Raw genomic sequence first — 25,485 nt, 5'->3', positions numbered from 1 at the left:
TCCTGGTCACCTCTCTGCACACTTGTTCCCTCTGCACCCTGGTTCAGCTGTTCTCTCAGCAGCTGAGGAGCACAGAAGCTCATGTCTGACCTTCCAGTCATGACCAGGATCAGAACATCCCTCCTCTTGTTGATGGGTAAGTCATGGGCCCCAGTGAAGGGGTATGGGAAGATTGGGGTCCAGGTAGAGAGAGCTGAGACTGTACAGGTTTTAGACCCAGACATTAAGGGGGTATCTGGAAATGCATAGGGTTTTGGATCTGGAGTTTTTGGAGGGAGAGGATATTGAAGAACTAATTTTAGGGGAGTTTAAGAGACACTAGAAAAGGAGCCGATTGCCTGAATAACCCAGTGATTTCCCAAGTAGGAAGAACAAGTCAAACTTGCACTCTATTCACAATGTTACTTTGGCCCAAGTTTTCCTGGATTCTTCCTCTTGGAAGCCCCCAGTGGCAGGGGTGACAAAGGAGGGTCTTTCGAGCTTGTGTGCTGCTCCGTGAAAATGGAGAATTGAAGCTCGCCAGTGGGTCAGCGGGTGAAGAACTGTCTCTGTTGCCTGAGGAGAGAAGGCCGGGCGAGGGAGGCCAGGCTGGGTGTTGAGAAATCCTGGAGGTGCTGGGACATTGGGCCTACAGGGGACAATGGGTGTTGGGGGCTGGAGAGATGGAACAGGAGGAAGACCCTTCTTCAGAGTTCCTTTTCTCACCCCGTTCCTCAGCCTCGGCTTCTTCTCTCTGCTTCAATTTGGACACAGACCAGCCAACAATCTTCCTTATGGACAGTGCTGGATTTGGACACAGCGTGGTCCAGTATGGCAATACCTGGTAAGGACGGGTGGTGACTTGCCTTTGATTTTTACCAGCTCCTCTCCATGCATAGGGTCCAGTCCTTTCCCATGACCCTCTTATTCTCTGTCTGGTGTGGCAGTTCCCCCAGTGCTATGGAGAGTTGGACTGAAAGCAGGTGTTGTCCTGCCATCTTGATAATCACAACTAATATTTATTGAGTGCTTACTAAGTGCCCAGCACCCTTCATGTGGGCCCTGGTCTGTTTAATTTTATTTCACTTTACTTTAAATTCCAGTATAGTTAACACAAAGTGTCACTATTAGTTTCAGGTGTACAATACAGTGATTCAAAAATCCCATACCTCCCATCCAAGTACTAACCAGGCCCGACCCTGCTTAGCTTCCGAGATCAGACGAGATCGAAGTGCGTAAACCTGGTGATTCACAGACCTGTACCCCTGGGGATAAAAATATATGTTTATAAAAAATTAAAAATTAAAAAAAAATCCCATACCTCGCCTGTGCTCGTCATGACAAATGCACCTCGTAACCCCCGTCACCTGTTGTACACAGCCCCATGCCCATACCCTCTGGTAACCATTGGCTGGTTCTCTATAACTAAGAGTCTGTGATTGGTTTGTCTCTCCCTGTTTTTGTTTGCTTTGTTTCTTAAATTCCACATGTAAGGGGCGCCTGGGTGGCTCAGTGGGTTAAAGCCTCTGCCTTCAGCTCGGGTCGTGATGCCAGGGTGCTGGGATCGAGCCCCACATCAGGATCTCTGTTCTGCGGGGAGCCTGCTTCCTTCTCTCTCTCTGCCTGCCTCTCTGCCTGCTTGTGATCTGTCAAATAAATAAATAAAATCTTAAAAAAAAAATTCCACATGTAAGTGAAATCACATGGTATTTGTTTTTGTCTGACTGACTGATTTCACTTAGCATACTATTCTCTAGCTCCATCTATGCCATTGCAAATGGCAAGATTTCATTCTTTTCTGTGGCTGAATAATATCTCTATCTCTATTTATCTGTATATACCACATCTTCCTTATCCATTCTTCGGTTGGTGGACACTTTTGCTGCTTCCATCTCTTGGCTGTTATAAATATTGTTGCTATAAACATCAGGGTGCATATAGCACTTTCAGATTTTGTATTATTTGGGTAAATATCCAGTAGTACAATTGCTAGATCATAGGATATTTCTATTTTTAACTTTTTGAGGAACCTCCATACTCTTTTCCACAGGGGCTGCACCAGTTTGCATTCCCACCAATGGTACACAAGTGTTCCTTTTTTCCCACAACCTCATCAACACCCCTTTTTTTAAATAAAAAAAATTTATTAACATATAATGTATTGTATGCCACAGGGGTAAGGGTCTGTGAATATCAGGCTTACACCCTTCCCAGCACTCACCATAGCACAGACCCTCCCCGATGTTCATCACCCAGCCACCCTCTCCCTACCCCCCACCCTCAGCAACCCTCAGTTGTTTTCCTGAGATCAAGAGTCTCTCATGGCTTGTTTCCCTCCTGATTCCATCTTTATCAACACCTCTTGTTTCTTGTGTTAGTTTTAGCCATTCTGATCGGTGTGAGGTGGTATCTCACTGTAGTTTTGATGTGAATTTTTAGGTGAACACTGATTCATTCTTCACAATAACCGTATGAGGTACATAGGTATCAACTGTTCAACAAATATTTATTGAACCCCTACTACTAAATATTTCAGGAGCCAGGCATACACCAGAAAACAAAACAGACCAAAAAATCCCTCCCATGTGGAACTTACAATGTATCAATCTCCACTTTGCAGACGGGAGGGTTAGAGAAGTGAGACAAGCTTACTGAGAAGTCTGGCTCTGCTGTTCACATTCTTTCTAAAAAAATTTATAAAGACTTTTATATATTTATTTGACAAACAGAGAGAGATAGTGAGAGAGGGAACACAAGCAGGAGTAGTGGGAGAGGGAGAAGCCAGCTTCCGGTGGAACAGGAAGCCTGATACAGGGCTCGATTCCAGGACCCTGAGATCATGACCTAAGCCATAGCAGACGCTTAATGACTGAACAGCCCAGGCGCCCTGCTGTCCACATTCTTAGTTACAGTGTTCTTTGTCTCCCTCCAGGGTGGTGGTTGGAGCCCCCCAGGAGATAAAGCGCACCAACCAAACAGGCAGTCTCTACCGGTGTGACTACAGCATGGGCAAGTGTGAGCCCATCCACCTGCAGAGTAAGTCACTGCCCCTCCTTAGGACTTAGGTCTAGACTCTCATGCTCTAGGGAACTGCGGGGAGCACAGAAGCCCTCCTTCTCAGTTCCAGCTCTGTCTGAGACCCTAACCTTCCGGGCTTCCTGGCTCCCTTATGGCCTCCCTGTCCGTCACACCCCCACACCCCCACAGCTCCATCAAGACCCGAAAGCCCTCCACCAGTCAGACTTCTTGTCTTTCAGAGTTGAGGTGACCCCTGCCCAGATCTTTTACAGCCCCCTCTGCCCTGTGGGTAACACATATATGGCCCCTCAGTCCCCCCAGAAGCTGTGAACATGTCCCTGGGCCTGTCCCTGGCTGCCTCCACTGGTCCCTCTCAGCTGCTGGTGAGTTGCCTTGGCTTGTGGAACTGTCCTGAGGGAAGGAGTGGGGACCTGTAGCTGGTGCGGCTCGGGGTCTAGGGGAGGGTGACGGCACTGGGACAGGAGGACGGGATGGAAGGAGGAGCAGGCCCTCCCCTCAGGCGCCTCTGTCCCTAGGCCTGTGGCCCCACAGTGCACCATGCATGCAGGGAGAACGTGTACTTGACGGGGTTCTGCTTCCTGATGGGCTCCTCTTCTTGGCAAGCCCAGAGGCTCCCGGCTGCCCTGCAGGGTGAGTGTTGGGCGTCCACTGGCTCCTTTGAGGGGCAAACACGCCTTGTGACTGGATAAAAAAAGGATATCTGGAAAAAAACATTACTGGATGGGAGAGTGGTTCCAAATGTGGGCTGAGTCACTGCCTGATTTTACACCTTGCCCTGTCACTGTCCCACTTACCCTCTTGGAGACTCAGTTTTTTCATCTGTCTGATGGTGATAATGACACAACCAAGCCTAAGAGGGACAGAAGATTATCCATGGCCAGGATTTAACACAGTGCCTGGCAAGTGGTGAAGGCTCATTTAATGTAGGCTGCTTTTATTTTAGGAGAAGGGGATTTATTTGCACACAGTACCTCCTAGGGTCTAACCACTTGGTTTGTGGAAATGTGTCATGAGAGTGAAGCCAGTCTGAGTGGTGTGTGTGTGTGTATGTATGGATGTATACATCTGTGCGTATGCATATATATGTGTATGCATGTGTCTGATGTCTATTTGCATGCAAACGTATACATGAGTATGTGTGTCTGTGTGTGCATATGAGCATGCATCTGTATATGTGGGTATGTATATGTGAATATGTATATATGAATGTATGTGTATACACATATATATGCACACACATGCATATGCACACATGTCTATAGGTACATGTATGCATGTGTGTGTGTGCATGCAGGTTGAGGCATAGGGTCTGGCTTTCCCCATGTTGATAGAGGTGGGAGATACGGAGTAAGAACAGTAAGTTTTCAGATCTAACCACGGCAGTCCTAGGCCTCTCCTTGGTCTCACATTTACACTCAGGCTCCTGTGGAGATTGACATCTGGCCACTGAATGGAGTACGCTTCCAGTACCTCGTAGACTCTAGACTTTACTCATAGGAGCCTGGGCCCCCTTCAGAACACCCAGGTGGGAACCTCTGGAACAGAAAGGGGAACCTGGGAGAGGTTCCTCTTTTTTTTTTTTGACCACTTCTGAATTCACTCAGGAGGGGCTTAAGAGCCTATATTTAAGCTGAGAACAGAAAAGGGCCAGTATGTGGCTGTTGTCGGGGTGACATTAAAAATATTCAGCAAAAGTACAGTTTGGCACTGACTAATGAAGATGGACTCTGGCCAGGGCGGAAGCAGTCCCCTTTCATGCTAGATCATGGAGATGTGGGGAAAGAGGTAGAGTAGAGCTTGGGAAAGAGACATGGACAGCCAAGCTACCGTGGGGAATGGCTCCCAGCTTCTTACCATCTGGATTTGAGGAACTTTTTTTTTTTTTTTTAAATTTTCAGCATAACAGTATTCCTTGTTTCTGCACCACAGCCAGTGCTCCATGCAATCCGTGCCCTCTCCAATACCCACCACCTGGTTCCCTCAACCACCCACCCCCCGCCGCTTCAAACCCCTCAGCTTGGATCTGAGGAAGTTTTACTTTTTTTTTTTTTTTTTTAATAAACCAGGCTGACTACACAGGTGTGAGCAGCTGTGTCACAGATGTAGCTTCTTTAAGGACTTTAGGAGGCCAAAGGGCCCCGTTCTATGCAGGGTTTGTGGAAGCCCTTGGGTCGGGGGTGGAGAGTTCTTACAGCCAAGAGGTTGAGGTCCTAGGCTCTGGAGTGTTCTTTGGAGGACGGGTGCCACCTCTTTTCCCAGAGTGTCCAAGGCAAGAGCAGGATATCGTGTTCCTGATCGATGGCTCGGGCAGCATCTCCTTCCCTGATTTTGCCAAGATGCTGAATTTTGTGAAGGCTGTGATGAGCCAGTTCCAGAAACCCAGCACCCAGGTGTGCCCTTGGGAGAGGGAAGGGAAGTGTGCAGGCCCGTGGGGGAGGCTGGCGGCGGGCAGCCCGCAGTCCTGCTCCGGCGGCCTCGGCCCCCAGCCCTGCAATTCCCTCAGTTCTCCCTGATGCAGTTTTCCAACAAGTTCCGGGAGCACTTCACTTTCAAAAAGTTCACAGACAGCTCAAACCCACTAGCCCTGTTGGATTTTGTGGACCAGCTGGGAGGGTATACTCACACAGCCACAGCCATCCGAATGGTCACGTGAGTCCTGGCTTCTCCTGGGTCCTTCCCTAAAGCATCTGGGTCTTCCTTTGGGCCTCATCTCGCTCCATGACAGAGGGACAGGTTGGTCCTGAAATTCAGCCTGTGGTTTCCGCATCCAGCTGGGGACCTCGGGGTGGGAGCAGGGCCTCCAAGGGATAGGGAGCATCTCCTTCCCCAAAGGCATTAGGAGCTAGCGGCAGGCCTGTTCATAGGTCTCTGGATCCTTTTCTCTGACAGAAACGAACTGTTCACTACCTCAAAAGGAGCCCGAAAAGATGCCTCCAAGATCCTCATTGTCATCACAGATGGGCAAAAACAAGGCGACCGCCTGGGTTATGAGGATGTCATCCCTATGGCTGAGGCTGCAGGCATCATCCGCTATGCAGTTGGGGTAGGATGTGGACATACCCTGTCACACTTCCTCCCCTTGCTTCCTCTTAAGGCAACTTCCCTTTCTAGGGAAGGGAAGCTCCCTCCTGCCAGCTCTCTCAGCTTCTACTACCTTCAGGATGAAAGCTGTGTCTGGGGACCCTGATCCTTTTCCCTACCCTCCTTGATGCTGTTTGAGCCTCACTTTTCTCATCTGTACACTGTGTGTGATAATATTGACCTTGAGGGGTTACTGGCGTATGTCAGCATCCAGCATGTGCCAGGCATATTAGATTCATGATTGTTTTCACTGAGTTGGTCTTCACTGGGGACAGGTGGGATCAGCTTTTCAAAACCAACGTTCCCGGAAAGAATTAAATGACATTGCATCGAAGCCCTCACAGGAGTACATTTTTAGAGTGGAGAATTTTGATGCTTTGAGAGACATTCAAAACCAACTAAAAGAGAAGATCTTTGCCATTGAGGGTAAGCTACAGAAGAAAATACTCATTTCAGAAACCCTCACCCATAAATGCTTCTTGAACCTGGATCCCTGGCATAAACCCATCCTTTTGGGTGTTAATCTCCCACATTAGATCCTCTAAAGCGGAGGTGTCCTTCTCAGACTTGGCAAAGCTTGTCTTTCTCTCTGAAACCCAGGTGTCATGCCTTCCACCAGGTACGCAGACCATAAGCAGTAGTTCCTTTGAACTGGAGATGTCCCAGGAGGGCTTCAGTGCTGTGATCACACCTGTGAGTCAGGCCCCTTTCAAGCCATTGATGTAGGAAGAGGGATAAGTGCTAGGAGGGAAGGTGAGGAGGGTGTTTGGTGAGTGAGTGGAGGAAGAGAATTCCAGACAGTGAGCAGAGTCGGTGGCAGGCCTTGCTGGGGAACAGGCCATCTTCTTTAGGCTTGGTCTGGCTCAGCCCTGGAACCCTTTCCTCCCAGGATGGACCAGTTCTGGGGGCAGTGGGGAGCTTCAGCTGGTCTGGAGGTGCCTTCCTGTACCCCCCAAACCAAAGCCCCACTTTCATCAACATGTCTCAAGAGAATGTGGACATGAGGGACTCTTACCTGGGTGAGAAAAGGCTGTGGTTGGGGGCACAGGTGGGACAGGAGCTGCCTGGGGAGGGCAGGAGCTCGGGGGTGGGGAGGAAGCCTTTGTGCTGAGCTGTGCCCTCCTCAGGTTACTCCACTGAGCTGGCCTTTTGGAAGGGGGTCCAGAGCCTGATCCTGGGGGCCCCCCGCCATCAGCATACTGGGAAGGCTGTCATCTTCACCAAGACGTCTGGGAAATGGAGGCCGAAGGCTGAAGTCGCAGGGACTCAGGTTGGATGTTGAGGAAGCCAGAGTGGAACGTGAGGGAGGCAGGGTCTGCAGGGGCAGAGAGAGAGGAGATGAAGGGGTCTGGGAGCCTGTAGGGGGAGGTCCCGGTGGCTGGGGAGAAGTGGGACCTGTCCCAGAAGCGGCTGCCTCTGGCAGGGGCAGGCGGGATGACTTTTGGCTGTGCCCTGCAGATCGGCTCTTACTTTGGGGCCTCCCTCTGCACTGTGGATGTGGATAGAGATGGCAGCTCTGACCTTGTCCTCATCGGGGCTCCTCATTACTACAAGCCAACCCGAGGGGGGCAGGTGTCTGTGTGCCCCTTGCCCCAGGGGGTGAGTGTCTGATGAGCCCAGGGCTGGGTGGGGCCTGGGTGAGGGGTGGAGGGATTGCCTGTGTTGGGACCTGACACTGGTTTTGTTCTGCAGAGGGCTAAGTGGCAATGTGAGGCCATTCTCTTTGGGGAGCAAGGCCACCCCTGGGGCTGCTTTGGGGCAGCGCTGACAGTGCTGGGGGATGTGAATGGGGACAAGCTGACAGACGTGGCCGTCGGGGCCCCAGGAGAGCAGGAGAGCCGGGGTGCTGTCTATGTCTTTCATGGAACCTCAGGGCTGGGCATCAGCCCCTCCCACAGTCAGGTGAGGCCCAGTCACGTGTTCTTTTGTTACAACAGCTTTTTCCTTGCTTCTTCTTGTTTCCTAGTCTGAAAATTCTCCTTTACCTCATCTTACTTCTTTGCCCAGCACTGGCACCTTGTAGGCAGCAAGCAAAATCTGTGGAACTTAAAAATGAACACATTAGAATGTTCTCTGCTTTGTATGGGGACTTGATTTTTTAAATTTATTTTTTAAATTTATTTATTTACTTGACAGAGGTCACAAGTAGAGGCAGATGGAGAGAGAGGAGGAAGCAGGCTCCCTGCCGAGCAGAGAGCCCGATGTGGAGCTCAATCCCAGGACCCTGGGATCATGACTTGAGCCAAAGGCAGAGGCTTTAACCCACTGAGCCACCCGGGTGCCCCAGAGGACTTGATTTTTTTAATCCCACAGTGGCTTTATAAGGTACATAGGCCTGGTATTAACAGATTCATTTTAGAAATGAAATCTGGGGCATGGAGAATACCAGTGATTTGACTTGTCCAAAGCTTATAGTGGATCAGGAATGGTGATGAGTTAGGTTCCAATTTCCTGACTTCTAACCCAGTTCTTGGTCTTTTGATGGCTCCCTGGTGCCAGTCTAGGTCTGGCTGCCTTAGTCTGCCTGTCTGCTCACCCCTTCTTCTCCATAGATGCTATATGGCCATTCCCTCATGCCATCAGCTGTCCTGCCAAATGTCTGTCTTGAGGGGAAGCTCCCTGAAAAGGGAAGACTTCTTCCCGTGGCAAAAGTCACAGAAAGCCCCATTTAAAAATAGGTGGAAGATCCGAACAGACATTTCTCCAAAGATGATCTACAAAGGACCAATACATATATGAAAAAATGCTGAACATCATTAATCATCAGTCCTTAGCAAATCAAAACCACTATGAGACACTACTTCACAGCCACTATGATGGCTAGAATAAAAAAGACAGATAATAACAAGTGTTGATGAGAATGTGGAAACTTTGGTACCCTCAGACTCTGCTGGTGGGAATATAAAACGCTGCAGTCACTTTAGAACACATCTGGCAGTTTCTCGAAAGGTTATCTGTAGAGTCATTGTATGACCTAGCAATTGTACACTGTATGACTCAAGAAAATTGAAAACCTATGTCCACACAAAAAGTTATACATGAATGTCCATAATAGCATTATTGATGGTATCTAAAATGTAGAGACAGTCCAAATGTCCATTAACTGGTGAACACATACGTTCTATTGTAAATAGATATGCATACAATGGAATACTATTTGGCCATAAAAGGAATGAAGAACTAGTATTTGCTCTATGAATGAACCCCTTCTTTTCCTTATGCTAAGTAAAAGAACCCAGAAACAGAAGGGTACATACTGTATAATTCTTTTTATATGAAAGGTAAATAGGTAACTCCATAGAGACAGAAAGTAGATAAGAGTTGTCAGGTGCTGGTGGTGGAGGAAAATAGGAATAAGGGGCTGAGTGATAAAGGGTTTTTTTGGGGGGGGTGATGAAAATGTTCTAAAATTGATTTGGTGTTGGTGGCATAACTCTGACAACTTCTTAAAACCATTGAGTTGTATACTTTATGAATTACATCTTAAGAAGTTTTTAGAAAAAAATGTCAAAGAAGATCCCTATAGTACTGTTACTTCCTAGCTATAGGATATTACACACCTCTCCATGCTCAGTTTCCTCATCTGTAAAATGGTCATAGTAAGAGAACCAACCTCACTGGGCTGCTACTGTGAGGATTAAATGAGTTAGTACATATACAGTATCTACATAGTATAAATATATATATGTACCTGGCATATAATAGGTATTAGAGTATTATAATCAATGATTGTTAATACAATTTAACAATTGAAAGGGTTCTAAGGAACTTGGAACTTTAAGAAGAGAATGAAAGTCTTTGTTGACAGTAACACCAGATGTTCGGGAATCGCATTCATTCTACACCAACTGGTCTAACCTTCCCTTTGCTGCCGCAGTTTAGAGGCATGTGTGTGAACACCCGCAAGTACCACTTGATATTGCAAGTACCACTTGATATTGCAAGTATCACTTGAGTTATACCTGAAAGTCTTGACTCTAAGAGAAGGCCTTTCAGATTTTCCGGTCCACCATGATTTTCTTCCTTCCCACTATGAGGTATCCCACCCCATTACTTGACTGGGAAGGACTGCCCTTATTCCCACGGGGCCCACACACTAACCTGAGGATGTGGCCGTGAGATCAGTGTTCTTGAGCATGAGGCTGCTCGACTGGATTTGTGCTAACTCTACCTACCTCTTTCTTTTTAGATGTCCTTAGTAATTAGTAAATTTATCTTTCATTTTATTATTACTATGCTTAATGCCTGCCAGTCCAGCTGTGCTTAGAGATTTTAAAGGGCACATTCTCCAAAGGGTTGGTCATTATAGGAACAATGGAAATAAAAGAGAAGGAACCCACAGGGAGGCAATGTTCCAGAGCTTAGTATTTTCTTGTGGCAATAGCCACTTCTCATCCCAACTTTTCCCCTCCTTGTCCTCTGAAGAGAGAGGGTGGTCCTGGAAAGCAGAAAGGGGCCCTGACACGGAGACAGAGGGTTTGATTTTAGGTCTGGAGGTGACCTCTTAAAGGCTCTGTGGCCTTGGCACTTTCTGCAAAGTATGGAAGTGGGGTTAAATGAGCTCTGAGTTTCCCCTCTAGCTCTAATACTCATCATAATCAATGACTAGTGATGTCTTCTGTTCAAAGACATATATGCATTTAAGCTTTGCGCAGTGGCAGTATCGTAGCCAATGAGGTTTATCCGAGGTGTGATTATTGCTAATTGAAAACTTTTCTCAAAGACATATATGCGTTAATTCATTTACTACTTACTGCTAAAGTCTAAGATATTATTATCCCCATGTGAAAGATGAGGAGACTGAGGCACAGTAGATTAGATCCTAGCCCAAGGCCTCATGGCTCATGACAAGAGCCAGAAACTGACCTGAGAGTAAGTGGATGAGTGAATGAATGAGACACAGGTCACCAGGCCAACACTTCAACCACCACTTCTTCATTTATGTCTTAGGGATCTTTTCTCTGGTCATCATTTTCCCACCCCACCTCCTCTTTTTTAGGTACTTCTGGTGACATCTTTTCATTACTCATCTTTTTCTGTGTCCTACATTCCTACCTTCCTGTTCCTCTTATTGCTCATTTCCAACTTGTTTCCATCACCCTTAATCTGCCTTGCCTTTCCCTCTCTTTTCAGAGGATCTCAGCCTCCCAGCTCTCTCCCAGCCTCCAGTATTTTGGGCAATCACTGAGTGGGGGCCAAGACCTTACCCTGGATGGACTGGTGGACCTGGCCGTGGGGGCCCAGGGACAGGCGCTGCTGCTCAGGTGAGAAAGTCCTTCTCAAACACTTCCAGATCATTCTAAGTCTGCTTAGGATTTTAGCCTCCCCACCCCCATCCCAGTTTGCCCTCCTGGGACCAAGGACCTACCCTCAGCTCAGTGTTCTGCCCATAGGACCAGACCTGTACTCAAGGTGTGGATGCGAATCCAATTCAAACCTGCAGAGATAGCCAGGTCTCTGTTTGAGTGTCGGGAAGAGACCTCCTCTGTCAACGCACTGGGTGATGCTAATGTCTGTCTTCGTATTTATGAAAGTCCCAAGAATCGACTGGGTAAGTCCTCGCCTCTCTGACCCAAGATGTCTGGTCCTTAGAGTCCCTCAGCTCAGGACTTCTGTCTCCTGCCTTGACACTTGTCCATCTGGGGAGTTCCTCGCTCTCTCAGCCCTCCTCATCTCTTCTTTTCCCCTACAGGTGACCTCCAAAGCTCTGTGACCTTTGACCTAACCCTCGACCCTGGCCGCCAGAGTCCCCGTGCCATCTTTGAGGAGACAAAAACACGGAATCTGACTCGTGTCCGAGTCCTTGGGCTGAGTCAACACTGTGAGACTGTGAAGTTGCGTCTCCTGGTAAGTGGACCTCAGAGTCCTGGGGATGGCAGAGATTCTGAGGCTGGCAGTGGGATGGGCAGGGAAGGAACCTGGAATAAGGAGGCATATAACACTGGTTAGCTGATGAGTAAGTGAGCAAGCACATGTATAAATGGATGGGTCATCTACAACTGCTGAGGCTACACAGCTGGATTTTAGGAGAGTATTACTGCTTCAGAGAACTATGGGGTGATGAGTTGGGATTCTTTGAGGAGCTGCTTCTCTAGATAGGCCCTGTCCTAGGCACTGGGGACACGGCAGTGGACAAAACAGTCGTGCCCACCGGAACCTGAGAGAAGGCAAAAAACAATCAAGTTCCTAGGTAATAGATATCAGGTAGTGATGAATGCTATGAAAAAAGATGAAGTCAAGGAGGAGAGTAGAGAAGATGTTGGGAGACCTCTTAGATCAGGTAAATTTTGGGAAGATCCTGAATAGAATGAGTGAGCCATGGGGGATGCTGTAGGGAAGGAATAAGGCAGAAAGCAGGCAAAGCAGAGGTTCTGCATGGTGGAATTGTAGCAATTGAACAAAGCTGGGTATCATTATTACCCCATTTTACAGATGAAGGAACTGGACAGTGACTGTGAAGACGCATTCCTTAGTCCCTGCTGTCTTTAATGTCCATCCTCTAGGCCTGCGTGGAGGACACGGTGACCCCCATCACCTTGCGTCTCAACTTCTCCCTGGTGGGCAAGCCTATATTTTCCTTTGGATATCTCCGGCCTATGTTGGCTATGGATGCTCAGAGATATTACACAGCCTCTGTAAGTCTTGGTTTTGTAATCTTCCAGAAGGGAGTGGAGGGTGTAGACTCCAGACCTTGAGGAAAACCCTGCTTTGCCTTCCCTCTCAGCTCCCCTTTGAGAAGAATTGTGGAACTGACCATGTCTGTCAGGATGACCTTGGCATCTCCTTTGGCTTCTCAGGGTGAGCTACCACTCCCTTAGACCCGTCCTGGTTCCCCAGCTCCTCTTCTGGAGCCTGGGACTCTTGCCCTGGCTCTCCCTAACACTTCTAGCCTGTGCTCAGAAAGACCTCCTCTTCCCTGTTTCTCCTCTACCTCCCCACTCTGTGTTTCATCTCCAGACCATTTCTAGCCCCAATTCCAGGATTATCTTCTGCCCTCTACCCCAACACCTAGCTTGAAGACCCTGTTGGTGGGGAGTACCCTGGAGCTGAATATGACAGTGATGGTGTGGAATGATGGTGAGGACTCCTATGGAACCACAGTCACCTTCTTCTACCCTCCAGGGTTGTCTTATCGACGTGTGACAGAGAGCAAGGTATTTCTTTCTGGGGAATAAAGCATCTGATGCCTGGAGATCAGCAGAAACTCCTGTGCTGGGTTCAAAGCCCAGGAGGGTGCTGCCATTGCTTGGCAGCCTCTTGTAAGCCAAGAGGTCTAGGTTGTTCATGGTTGGGTGATGGATTTAGTCATGTTTCTGGGGCTTGCTTTGCCTCATAATGTGTTCAACTCTGGGTATTGCATTTTAGAGACATTGACTATTAGGAATGAGTTCTCACAAGGCTGCTAATGTGGAGAGAGAGGGGACTCTGCTTTAAATTTCTTCGTATTCCACATCATACCAATATTCCTTTGAAAGAAAACATATCTCTACCATCAAATATTTTAAAACATTGTTCTGTATAAGAAAGAGTTGAATTTATCACTAACTCTAGTTAAGGGTTTTGCATACCTTGATAACCAAACCTGTCTGTATGCCTGATGCACAGCAAAGCCAATCACTGAGACATTGAATTTGAAGCAAGGAAAGAATTTATTGAAGAGAGCCAAACCAGGAGACAGGAAAGCCAGCCTCAAAACTACCCCCTCTAAGTGGGAGAGTCAGAGATATTTATTTATTTATTTTTACTTTTATTTTTATTAATTTTATTTATTTCTTTTCAGTGTAACAGAATTCATTGTTTATGCACCACACCCAGTGCTCAATGCAATACGTGCCCTCCGTAAGGGGAGATGAACTATGAGAGACTATGGACTCTGAAAAACAATCTGAGGGTTTTGAAGGGGCGGGGGGTGGGAGCTTGGGGGAGCCAGGTGGTGGGTATGACAGAGTCAGAGATTTTTAAGGCAAATATAAAAGGATCTGGTTAGATCCTTTTGATCTGTTTAGGGGAGAGGAGTTTAGGGATGTGACTTCAGAATAGATAAAGGAAATTACTAAGTAGGGGAGGGTTGATTTTGTTATCTCTGCCTGCTAAAAGCTTCTGTATGTATTTTCATGCAATCCATAACCAGAAAATGGCATCCTTAACACGATCAGAGGGTGGGGTTTTAGGACTTTCTAGGTCAAAAGTTCATCCATTGGACACTTGTGCATGCTCAGAGACAGGTTCCTGACTGGTTTTGGTCATTTTCTCAGTGAAGTCTTGAGTAAGACAACTAAATCAATATTCTGCTATCATGGTGTCAGGCAAGATTCTATAGAACCTGAGTGGCAGGCTGTATTCTGAGAACAAGCAGATCTGGGTAAAAAGTTGCTGTTACACTTATTAATCCCATTAACCCTTTGGTTACTGGTTTCTACTTCCACTGTCTTTTGATCATTCCTCATTGGAATGAAATAGTGTGGAAACCAGGGTTAGAGGAATGGAAACTTTTCGTACTCACCTGGAAATATTCCTTTGTTCCAGTTTGTAAGCCAACATTCTGCATTATCAGTATTTTTGTACTTTTTTTGTTTTTGTACAACATTTTATACTACATTTTATGATTAAGTAGCAAAGAAGAAGAGTTAAGAATATGGATATTCTACATATCCTAGGAAAATTGACCTAATTTTTTGGAGGATCCAAGAAAATAACACTGAAAACCAGTCCAAATCTGAATCTGTGACTTCAGGGGAGATTTATGGTAACCAAGTAGCTCATGTTCTTATTTTGTGAGGACAAACTTCAAATTTCTGAGGAAGTATTAATATATGTACTGTAGGATGAATTAGCTTCTACACAAACACATTGCTCTACTAAAATATAATCTAAAGCAGGGTACCTGGGTGGCTCAGTGCGTTAAGCCTCTGCCTTCAGCTCAGGTTATGATCCCAGTCTACTGGGATTAAGCCCCACATTGGACTCTCTGCTCAGCAGGAAGCCTGATTCCCCCCTCTCTCTGCCTGTTTCTCTGCCTATTTGTGATCTCTCTCTGTCAAATAAATAAATAAAATCTTAATATATAATCTAAAGCAATTATATTATCTTAAACAATATTCTGGCCAAAGGGTCTAAGGCCTTTTGTTGGGCTGTTTGTCTTGGGCAGTTTCATTTGCTATAATTTCTAAAGTTATTGAAAAATTTCAAATTGTATTTACATGTGATACCATTGCCCACCATGGCAGTAATGTTCTCCTAAACATGTATCCTAAACATGTACCCAATTCCATCTTCTTGATTTCTGGGAAGATGATCAGAATACTTTGTGATTTCTCTTTTTAACCTGAGAATAGTTGATAGTACTGGTCCAATGGCTGATTTAATTAGAATTACATATGAAAAAAAGGGATGACCAAATATCCTAAAAGACAAGTACCTTCCATGCTCCAGCCATTTAATAATTCATATTGCCAAGGGAAGTGTTGATATCCACAGACAAAAATGTAACATCGGGGTTCATATAGCACTTCTCTTAATTTATTGGGGCGAATACATTCACTATGTAGAATCATTGAAGGTATCATTTGAAACTAAGGAGAATATAGTTAAGTTTGGTATAATTGGTAAAAGGTTATACAGGAAGAAGTGTGGGGGCCTCATGTGGTCAAGTTCATTTACTCTACAGTATCGTATAGAGAGAAGTAGGACAAGATGAGTAACTTTTGTTAAGACATGATGGGTATTAAGGAGGGCATGTATTGCATGGAGCACTGGGTGTTATACATACGCAATGAATCATGGAGCATTACATCAAAAACTAATGATGTACTGTATGGTGACTAACATAACATAATAAAAACTGAAAAAAAGATTAAATTTTAAAAATTTCATTTTTTTTCATTCTTTCAATTATTTAATAAATGTTTAGAGAGTTCCTATTAAGTACCAGGCACAATACTAGTTTCTTTCTTTTTAAAAATTTGTCTTACTTTTAAAGTGTTCCAAGATTCATTGTTGGTGCACCACACCCAGTGCTCCATGCAATATGTGCCCTCCTTAATACTCATCACCAGGCTCACCTAACCCCCACCCCTCCCCTCCAAACCCTTCAGTTTGTTTCTCAGAGTCCACAGTCTCTCATGCTTCATCTCCCCCTCTTGTTACCCCCTATTCACTTTTCCTTTCCTTTTCCTAATGTCCTCCTTGTTATTCCTTATGCTCCACAAATAAGTGAAACCATATAATAATTGACTATATCTGATTGACTTATTTCACTCAGCAAGATCTCCTCCAGTCCTGTCCATGTTGCTACAAAAGTTGGGTATTCATCCTTTCTGATGGCTCTGTAATATTCCATTGTATATATGGACCACATCTTCTTTATCCATTCATCTGTTGAAGGGCATCTTCACTCTTTCCACAGTTTGGTGATTGTAGCCATTGTTGCTATGAACTCTGGGGGTCTCTGTGGCCCTTCTTTTCACTACATCTGTATCTTTGGGGTAAATACCCAGTAGTGCAATGGCAGGGTCATAGGGTAGCTCTATTTTTAATTTTTTGATGAATCTCCACACTGTTTTCCAAAGTGGCTGCACCAACTTACATTCCCACCAACAGTTTAAGAGGGTTCCCTTTTCTCTATATCTTTTCTGATACTTGTTGTTTCTGGTCCCATTGATTTTGGCCATTCTAACTGGTGTAAGGTGGTATCTCAATGTGGGGTTTTGATTTGAATCTCCCTGATGGCTAATGATGATGAGCATTTTTTCATATGTCTGTTAGCCATGTGTATGTCTTCATTGGAGAAGTGTCTATTCATGTCTTCTGCCCATTTTTTTTTTTTTTGACATGATTATCTGTTTTGTGTGTGTTGAGTTTGAGGAGTTCTTTAACGATCTTGGACATCAGCCCTTTGTCTGTATTGTCATTTGTGAATATCTTCTCCCATTCCATGGGTTGCCTCTTTGTTTTGTGGGCTGTTTCCTTTGCTGTGTGTGAGCTATTGATCTTGAGGAAGTCCCAAAAGTTCATTTTCGCTTTTGTTTCCTTTGCCTTTGGAGACATATCTTGAAAGAAGTTCCTGTGGCTGATGTCAAAGAGGTTACTGCCTATGTTCTCTAGGATTCTGATGAATTCCTGCCTCACCTTGAGGTCTTTTTAAAAAAATTTATTTATTTTCAGCATAACAGTATTCATTGTTTTTGCACCACCCCCAGTGCTCCATGCAATCCGTGCCCTCTATAATACCCACCACCTGGTTCCCCCAACCTCCCACCCCCCTGACACTTCAATCTCCTCAGATTGTTTTACAGAGTCCATAGTCTCTCATGGTTCACCTCCCCTTCCAATTTCCCTCAACTCCCTTCTCCTCTCTAACTCCCCTTGTCCTCCATGCTATTTGTTATGCTCCACAAATAAGTGAAACCATATGATAATTGACTCTGTCTGCTTGACTTATTTCACTCAGCATAATCTCTTCCAGTCCTGTCCATGTTGATACAAAAGTTGGGTATTCATCCTTTCTGATGGAGGCATAATACTCCATAGTATATATGGACCACATCTTCCTTATCCATTCGTTCATTGAAGGGCATCTTGGTTCTTTCCACAGTTTGGCAACTGTGGCCATTGAGTTTATCTTTGTGTTTGGTGTAAGAGAATGGTCAAGTTTCATTCTTCTACACATAGCTGTCCAATTTTCCCAGCACCATTTATTAAGAGACTGTCTTCTTTCCATAGGATATTTTTTCCTGCTTTGTCGAAGATGATTTGACCATAGAGTTGAGGGTCCATATCTGGACTCTCTATTCTGTTCCACTGGTCTGTGTGTCTGTTTTTATGTCAGTTCCATGCTGTCTTGGTGATCACAGCTTTGTATAAAGCTTGAAATCAGGCAGTGTGATGCCCCCAGTTTTTTTTTTTTTTCAACATTTCCTTAGCAATTCAGGGTCTCTTCTGGTTCCATACATATTTTAGGATTGTTTGCTCCAGCTCTTTGAAAAATGCCAGTGGAATTTTTATTGGAATGCTATTGAAAGTATAGATTGCTCTAGGCAGTATAGACATTTTAACAATGTTTATTTTTCCGATCCATGAGCATGGAATGGTCTTCCATCTTTTTGTGTCTTCTTCAATTTCTTTCATGAGTGTTCTGTAGTTCCTTGAGTACAGATCCTTTACCTTTTTAGTTAGGTTTATTCCCAAGTATCTTATGGTTCTTTGTGCTCTAGTAAATGGAATTGATTCTTTAATTTCCCTCTCTGTATTTTCATTGTTAGTGTATAAGAAAGCAACTGATTTCTGTACATTGATTTTGTATCCTGTCACATTACTGAATTGCTGAATGAGTTCTAATAGTTTGGGGGTGGAGTCTTTTGGGTTTTCCATATAAAGTATCATGTCATCTGTGAAGAGGGAGAGTTTGACTTCTTCATTGCCAATTTGGATACCTTTTATTTCTCTTTGTAGTCTGATTCCTGTTGCTAGGACTTCTAGTACTATGTTGAACAATAGTGGTGAGAGTGAGCATCCTTGTCGTGTTCCTGATTTTAAGGGAAAGGCTCTCAGCTTTACCCCGTTGAGAATAATACCTGCTGTGGGCTTTTCATGGATAGTTTTTATGATATTGAGGAGTGTTTCCTCTATCCTTACACTCTGAAGAGTTTTAATCAGGAAAGGATGCTATATGTTTTTTTCTGCATCAATTGAGAGGACCATATGGTTCTTCTCTTTCCTCTTATTAATGTGTTCAGTCACATTGATTGATTTGTGAATGTTGAGCCACCTTTGCATCCCAGGGATAAATCCCACCTAGTCATGGTGAATAATCCTCTTAATGTACTGTTGGATCCTATGGCTAAGATTTGGTGAGTATTTTGGCATCCATTTTCATCAGGGATATTGGTCTGAAATTCCCTTCCTGATGGGATCTTTGCCTGGTTTTGGATCAGGGTAATGCTGGCCTCAAAGAATGAGTTTGGAAGTTTTCCTTCTGTTTCTATTTTTTGAAAGAGTTTCTGGAGAATAGGTATGATTTCTTCCTTAATTATTTGGTACAATTCCCCTGGGAATCCATCAGGTCCTAGAATCTTGTTTTTTGGGAGGTTTTTGATCACTGCTTCACTCTTGTTACTGATTATTGGTCTATTCAGACTGTCAATTTTTTTTTTCTCTTTCAGTCTTGGTAGTTTATGGATTTCCGGGAAGGCATCCATTTCTTCTAGGTTGTTTAACTTATTGCCATATAGCTGTTGATAATTATTTCTGATGATTTCTATTTTCTTGGGGTTAGTTGTGATATCTCTCCTTTCGTTCATAATTTTACTTATCTGAGTCCTTTCTCTTTTCTTTTGGATAAGTCTGGTCAGTGATTTATCGATCTTATTAATTCTTTCAAAGAATCACCTTCTAGTTTCAATGATCTGTTCTATTATTATACTTCTGGCTTCTATACCAGTGATCTCTGCTCTAATATTAATTATTTCTCTTCTCCTGCTTAGTTTAGTTTTTGTTCTTTCTCCAGTTCTTTAAGGTGTAAAGTTAGTTTGTGTATTTGAGATTTTTCTTTTCTTTTCTTTTTTTTTGGAGTGAGGCTTGGATGGCTATGTATTTTCTACTTAGGACCACCTTTGCCATATCCCATAGGTTTGGGACCGATGTGTTTTCATTCTCATTGGTTTCCATGAGTTGTTTAAGTTCTTCTTTGATTTCCCAGTTGATCCAAACATTCTTGATCAGGATGGCCTTTAGCTTCCAAGTGTTTGAATTCCTTCCAATTTTTTTTCTTGTTATTGAGTTCCAGTTTTAAAGCATTGTGGTCTGATAATGTGCAGATAATAATCTCAATCTTTTGGTATCAGTTGAGCCCTGATTTGTGACCCAGTATGTGGTCTGTTCTGGAGACTGTTCCATGTATGCTCAGGAACAATGAGTATTCTGTTGGGTTAGGGTATAATGTTCTGTATATATCTGTGAGGTCCATTTGGTCCAGGGTGTCATTCAAAGCTCTTGTTTCTTTTTTGATCTTAGTTGACCTGTCTATTGCTGAGAGGAGAATGTTGGAGTCTCATACAATTAACATATTATTATCGATATGTCTCTATTTTGGTTAACAGTTGGTTTATGTAGTTGGGTGCTCCCATGTTGGGGGCATAGATACTTACAATTGTTAGATCTTCTTGGTAGAGAGACCCTTTAAGAATGATATAGTGTCTTTCTGTATCTCTAACTACAGTCTTTAGCTTAAAGTCTAATTTGTCTGATATGAAAATTGCTACCGGAGCTTTCTTTGGGGTATGTTGGCATGAAAAATAGTACCCCATCCCTTCACTTTCAGTCTGGATGTATCTTTAGGTTCAGAACGAGTCTCTTGTAGACAGCATATGGATGGGTCCTGTCATTTCATCCAATTTGCAATCCTGTGCCATTTCATGGGAGCATTTAGGCTGTTCATGTTGTGAGTGATTATTGAAAGATAAGATTTTATTTTCATCGTGTTGCCTGTAAAGTCTTTGTTTCTATAGATTGTCTCTGTAAATTTCTGATGTATATCACTCTTCATGTCTTTCTCTTTTACAGGAAACCCCCCAATATTTCTTGTAGGGCTGGGTTGGTGATCATATTCTTTCAGTTTCTGCCATTCTTAGAAGCTCCTTGTCACCCCATCCATTCTGAAGGACAGCCTTGCTGGATAAAATATCCTTCTCATTTAGTACCCTGAATATGTCTTTCCAGCTCTTTCTGGCTTTCCAGGTTTCTGTGGAGAGGTCTGATATTATTCTGATATTCCTCCTCCCTCTGTACATATAAATCTCTTCCCCCTTGGTGCTTTCAAGATTGTTTCCTTGGATTTAAGATTTGCAAATTTTAGTATTGTATGTGATGACATTGGTCTCTTCTTGATCTTGGGAGGGGTCCTCTGTGCCTCTTGGACATGAATGCTTGTCTCCTTCCCGAGATTACGGAAGTTCTCAGTTATGATTTGTTGAAATCTCTCTCTCTCTCTCTCCACCCACTCAGGGATTCCAATAATGCTGATATTGGAACATTTAATTGAGTCATTAATCTCTCTCCATCTGATCTCATGGGCTTTAATCTGTTTTTCCCATGCCTCCTCCATCTCCTTCTTTTCTATCATCTTATCTTCTAGCTCACTAATTTTTTTCTTCTGCCACGTTTGCCCTGGCAATTAGAGTATCAATTTAGACTGCATTTCATTCATAACATTTTAAAGTTTGGCCTGATGAGACCCTATATTGTCATTAATATTTTTCCCAAGCCTAGATACTGACTTACTAATTGTTACTCTGAAGTCTATTTCTGACATCTTGGTTTTATCCATGTCCATTCTTTTTTTGGGTTCCTCCTCTTAGTCATTCTCCTTAGGGGCAGTTGAGGGAATGTACAGAGTCCAAAGTATTGACCATGACCCAGCAAGATGTACCTGTTTTATAGGGAACTTAGGGTTGTCGTTTTCTTGTTCTCCATCCTATCTTCTGGTGGAGGGGATTGGTGCACTGTTACTCAGGCATCCCTCTTCGGGCAGAGTTGTACTGCCCCCTATGGCGAGGAGATGGACTCAGTGAAAACTGGGGCTTTTGTTTTCTGGTACTGGACAAATGGATAAGGAAGATGTGGACCATATACACTATGGAGTATTATGCCTCCATCAGAAAGGACGAATACCCAACTTTTGTAGTAACATAGACGGGACTGGAAGAGATTATGCTGAGTGAAATAAGTCAAGCAGAGAGAGTCAATTATCATATGGTTTCACTTATTTGTGGAGCATAACAAATAGCATGGAGGACATGGGGAGATAGAGAGGAGAAGGGAGTTGGGAGAAATTGGAAGAGGAGGTGAATCATGAGAGACTATGGACTCTGAAAAACAATCTGAGGGTTTTGAAGGGGCGGGGGGGGGGGGGGCAGGGTACCAGGTGGTGGGTATTATAGAGGGCATGGATTGCATGGAGCACTGGGTGTGGTGCAAAAATAATGAATACTGTTATGCTGAAAATAAATAAATGAAAAAAAGAGTTAAATCATTGAAAAAAAGACATATAAATGGACAACAAACATATGAATCAGGGGTCAGGGAAATACAAATCAAAACCACAATGTGATGCAACTTCACACCAGTTGGAGTGGCTAAAATTAACAAGATAGGAAATAACAGATGTTGGTGAGGATGTGGAGAAAGGGGAACCCTCTTACGCTGTTGGTGGAAATGTAAACTGGCATAGCCACTCTCCAAAACAGTATGGAGGTTCCTCAAGAAGTTAAAAATGGAGCTACCCTATGACCCAGAAATTTTACTTCTAGGTATTTATCCAAAGGATACAAACATAGTAATCTGAAGGGGCACCTGCACCCAATTGTTTATGGCAGCAATGTCCACAATAACCAAACTATGGAAACAGCACAGGTGTCCATCAACAGATGAATGGATAAAGAGTATGTGGTATATCTATAATGGAATATTACTCAACCATCAAAAAAGAATGAGATTTTGTCATATGTGATGATGTGGTTGGAACTAGAGGGTACTATGCTAAGCAAAATAAGTCAGAGAAAAATAGATACCATATAATTTCACTCATATGTGGAATTTAAGAAATAAAAGCAATGAACATAGTGGAAGGGAAGGAAAAATAAAATAAGATGAAAACAGAAAGGGAGTCCAACCATGAGAGGCTCTTAACTATGGGAAAGAAACTGAGGGTTGCTAGAGGGGAAGTAGGTTGGGGGTATGGGGTAAGTAGGTGATTGGCTTTAAGGAGGGCACTGGATGTAGTGAGCACTGGGTTAGTTATACGTAACTGATAAATCACTAGATTCTACCCCTGAAACTAATAATATAGTATATGTTCACTAAATTGGATTTAAATAAAAAATTTTAAAAAAAGAAATGCAAAAAAACCCCCTTATCTGTTGATGACATACATTAAAGTATTTCTGGATAAAATGATGTGATATTCAGAATGTGCTTTAAATTTTTCAGGAAAAAAGTGGCAAAGAGCTGAATAAAGCTGAGTGAAATAAGTCAAGCAGAGAGAGTCAATTATCATATGGTTTCACTTATTTGTGGAGCATAAGAAATAGCACGGAGGACATGGGGAGTTAGAGAGGAGAAGGGAGTTAGGGTAAATTGGCAGGGGAGGTGAACCATGAGAGACTATGGACTCTGAAAAACAATCTGAGGGGTTTGAAGTGTCGGGGGTGGGGTGGGAGGTCGGGGTACCAGGTAGTGGGTATTATAGAGGGCATGGATTGCATGGAGCACTGGGTGTGATGCAAAAATAATGAATACTGTTATGCTGAAAATAAATAGATTTAAAAAATGGAAATACAAACAAACAAACAAACAAAAAAGAGTAGAAAAATGCTAGTAATTAAAATTGAGTGATGGGAACATGGGCGTTACTTTCCTAGTCTCTCTCTACCCTACTAAGTATGTTTCAAAATTTCCATAATAAAAAGCCTTTTAAAAAGAACAGTAAAGAAAAAGGGGGTAGACTCTAATAAATCTGGCATTTCTATTAGGAAGAAGTTTGACCGAATAGTGTCTAAATATTTTTATTTTATTTTATTTTTAGTGTGAGGATTTTTTAAAAAAACATAATCTGAAGGTAGATACTTCACTGAAGGTAGAAACTATCACTACTTCATGGAGTCTCTTTGGAATATGAACAGATGCTCACCTGTTTTTTTTCCATCTGTTCTTGCCTAGAACCAGCTGCAGCCACACTCCCCACGCCTGACCTGTGATGGCAACCCAGCCCAGGGCCAGGGTACTCAGAGCACTCGCTGCAGCATCAACCACCTCATCCTCCATGAGGGTGCCCGGGTTAGCTTTGCTTGTGTCCACCCCCAGCTCCCCTGCCCTCACCCTATCTCATTCCCTGTAACCTCCCTCATTACTGCCTCTTCCTCAGATCACTTTCCTGGTCACCTTTGATGTCTCCCCCAAGGCCATGCTCGGGGACCGGCTGCGTCTGGCGGCTAATGTGAGCAGGTGAGCTGGGCGAATTTAGAGCCCCTTGCACATTGCCTCCTCCTCTGGGATGTTTACCAACTAGGCTCCTCCTCTTTCTCCAGTGAAAATAACACTCCCAGGACCAGCAAGAGCACCTTTCAGATGGAGCTCATGGTGAAGTATGCCATCTACACCGTGATTAGCAGGTACCATAACATGACTTCTCCACTCTGATGGGTCTAGGCAAGTGTTGCAGCCACTGCAGCAGTTGAACACCCGAGACATTCAGGTCTTATCATCACCCTTTCTATTGGTAGATGATCAAGTATTGAGTGTTTATTGTGAGCTTGTTATGATGATAATAATTGTGATATTATTATCATTACATCATACGTTTAATAGAGATTATGGGTCCTTTAAAAAAATTATTCATTTCACACACACACACACACACACACACACACACACAGCACAAGTAGGCAGAGTGTAGGCAGAAGGAGAGGGAGAATCAGGCTCCTCACTGAGTAGAGAGTCCACTGTGGGGCTCGATCCCAGGTGGGATCATGACCCAAGCTGAAGGCAGATGCTTAAACAACTGAGCCACTCAGATGTCCTGAGGTTATGGTTCTTAGAAGTTTTTCTTAAAAGTACCAAGATTGTCCTGGGTTTCCTGAGACATATGAGACATTTTCCAGTCTTAAAGTTTTTACAGCTTTGTTGGGGAGGGAGTTTACCCTGATCCAAGGTAGAATCTCATCAATGACCTCTCTGTGGTTCTGTACCCTGAAGCTATTATGAATTCCCAAGAGCAGCTAGAGACTCCTTTCAGGGAGGCCTCAGCTAAATGTTGAAAAGTCCATAACTTTGAGCTTAGCAGTGATTCTCAAAGGAGACCTTGGCATTTGGATAAGACAATTCTTCATTGCAAGGAACAGATGTACACCACATAGGTCTTTTAGAACTGCTATTCCTCCTTTTCCCAGTTCCCTTTGGGAGGTATAGGAAGAAATGAACTGCTTGCTGCAGAAGCCGAGTGTCAGGGAGAAGGTAGATAAAAGAAAGACCTTAAAATGCTGCTCCAGGGTATTTACCCCAAAGATACAGATGCCATGAAAAGAAGGGCCATCTGTACCCCAATGTTCATAGCAGCAATGGCCACGGTCGCCAAACTGTGGAAAGAACCAAGATGCCCTTCAACGGATGAATGGATAAGGAAGATGTGGTCCATATACACTATGCAGTATGATGCCTCCATCTGAAAGGACGAATACCCAACTTCTGTAGCAACATGGACGGGACTGGAAGAGATTATGCTGAGTGAAATAAGTCAAGCAGAGAGAGTCAATTATCATATGGTTTCACTTATTTGTGGAGCATAACAAATAGCATGGAGGACATGGGGAGATAGAGAGGAGAAGGGAGTTGGGG

At 44.0% G+C, this 25,485-nt stretch overlaps 1 protein-coding gene and 1 pseudogene across 2 annotated transcripts; both read left to right on the top strand.

Annotated features, from left to right (window-relative positions):
- LOC132026678 (integrin alpha-X-like) lies at positions 1–24,306 on the top strand. 2 transcript variants are annotated; one of them, XM_059414817.1, is made up of 23 exons: positions 1–136; positions 718–823; positions 2,912–3,015; positions 3,310–3,380; positions 3,534–3,648; positions 5,278–5,408; positions 5,522–5,667; positions 5,908–6,061; positions 6,375–6,525; positions 6,719–6,792; positions 6,989–7,118; positions 7,227–7,369; positions 7,558–7,698; positions 7,792–8,001; positions 11,233–11,363; positions 11,493–11,650; positions 11,792–11,946; positions 12,603–12,734; positions 12,824–12,897; positions 13,112–13,253; positions 23,812–23,928; positions 24,017–24,096; positions 24,180–24,306. In XM_059414817.1, the coding sequence occupies exons 1-23, from the start codon at positions 82–84 to the stop codon at positions 24,289–24,291; spliced, it is 2,832 nt and encodes a 943-aa protein (XP_059270800.1). In that variant the 5' UTR covers positions 1–81; the 3' UTR covers positions 24,292–24,306. The 2 variants fall into 2 exon arrangements, with proteins under 2 accessions (XP_059270800.1, XP_059270801.1); XM_059414818.1 differs by lacking the exons at positions 23,812–23,928; positions 24,017–24,096; positions 24,180–24,306 and having other exon boundaries at positions 13,057–13,122.
- Positions 10,743–10,901, top strand: LOC132027319 (U4 spliceosomal RNA; annotated as a pseudogene).
- Positions 24,307–25,485: the final 1,179 nt, after the last annotated feature.

This window comes from Mustela nigripes, chromosome 11, assembly GCF_022355385.1.
Source record: "Mustela nigripes isolate SB6536 chromosome 11, MUSNIG.SB6536, whole genome shotgun sequence".
Taxonomy (NCBI): Eukaryota; Metazoa; Chordata; class Mammalia; order Carnivora; family Mustelidae; genus Mustela; species Mustela nigripes.
This window is presented reverse-complemented; position numbering and strand designations above follow the sequence as displayed.

Bases quoted from the DNA above. Each gene is read 5' to 3' on its own strand.
- LOC132026678 (XM_059414817.1), top strand. From the start codon at position 82: ATGTCTGACCTTCCAGTCATGACCAGGATCAGAACATCCCTCCTCTTG. The intron at 3,381-3,533 runs GTGAGTTGCCTT...CTCTGTCCCTAG, and splicing joins CTGGTCCCTCTCAGCTGCTG to GCCTGTGGCCCCACAGTGCA. The intron at 12,735-12,823 runs GTAAGTCTTGGT...CTTCCCTCTCAG, and splicing joins AGAGATATTACACAGCCTCT to CTCCCCTTTGAGAAGAATTG.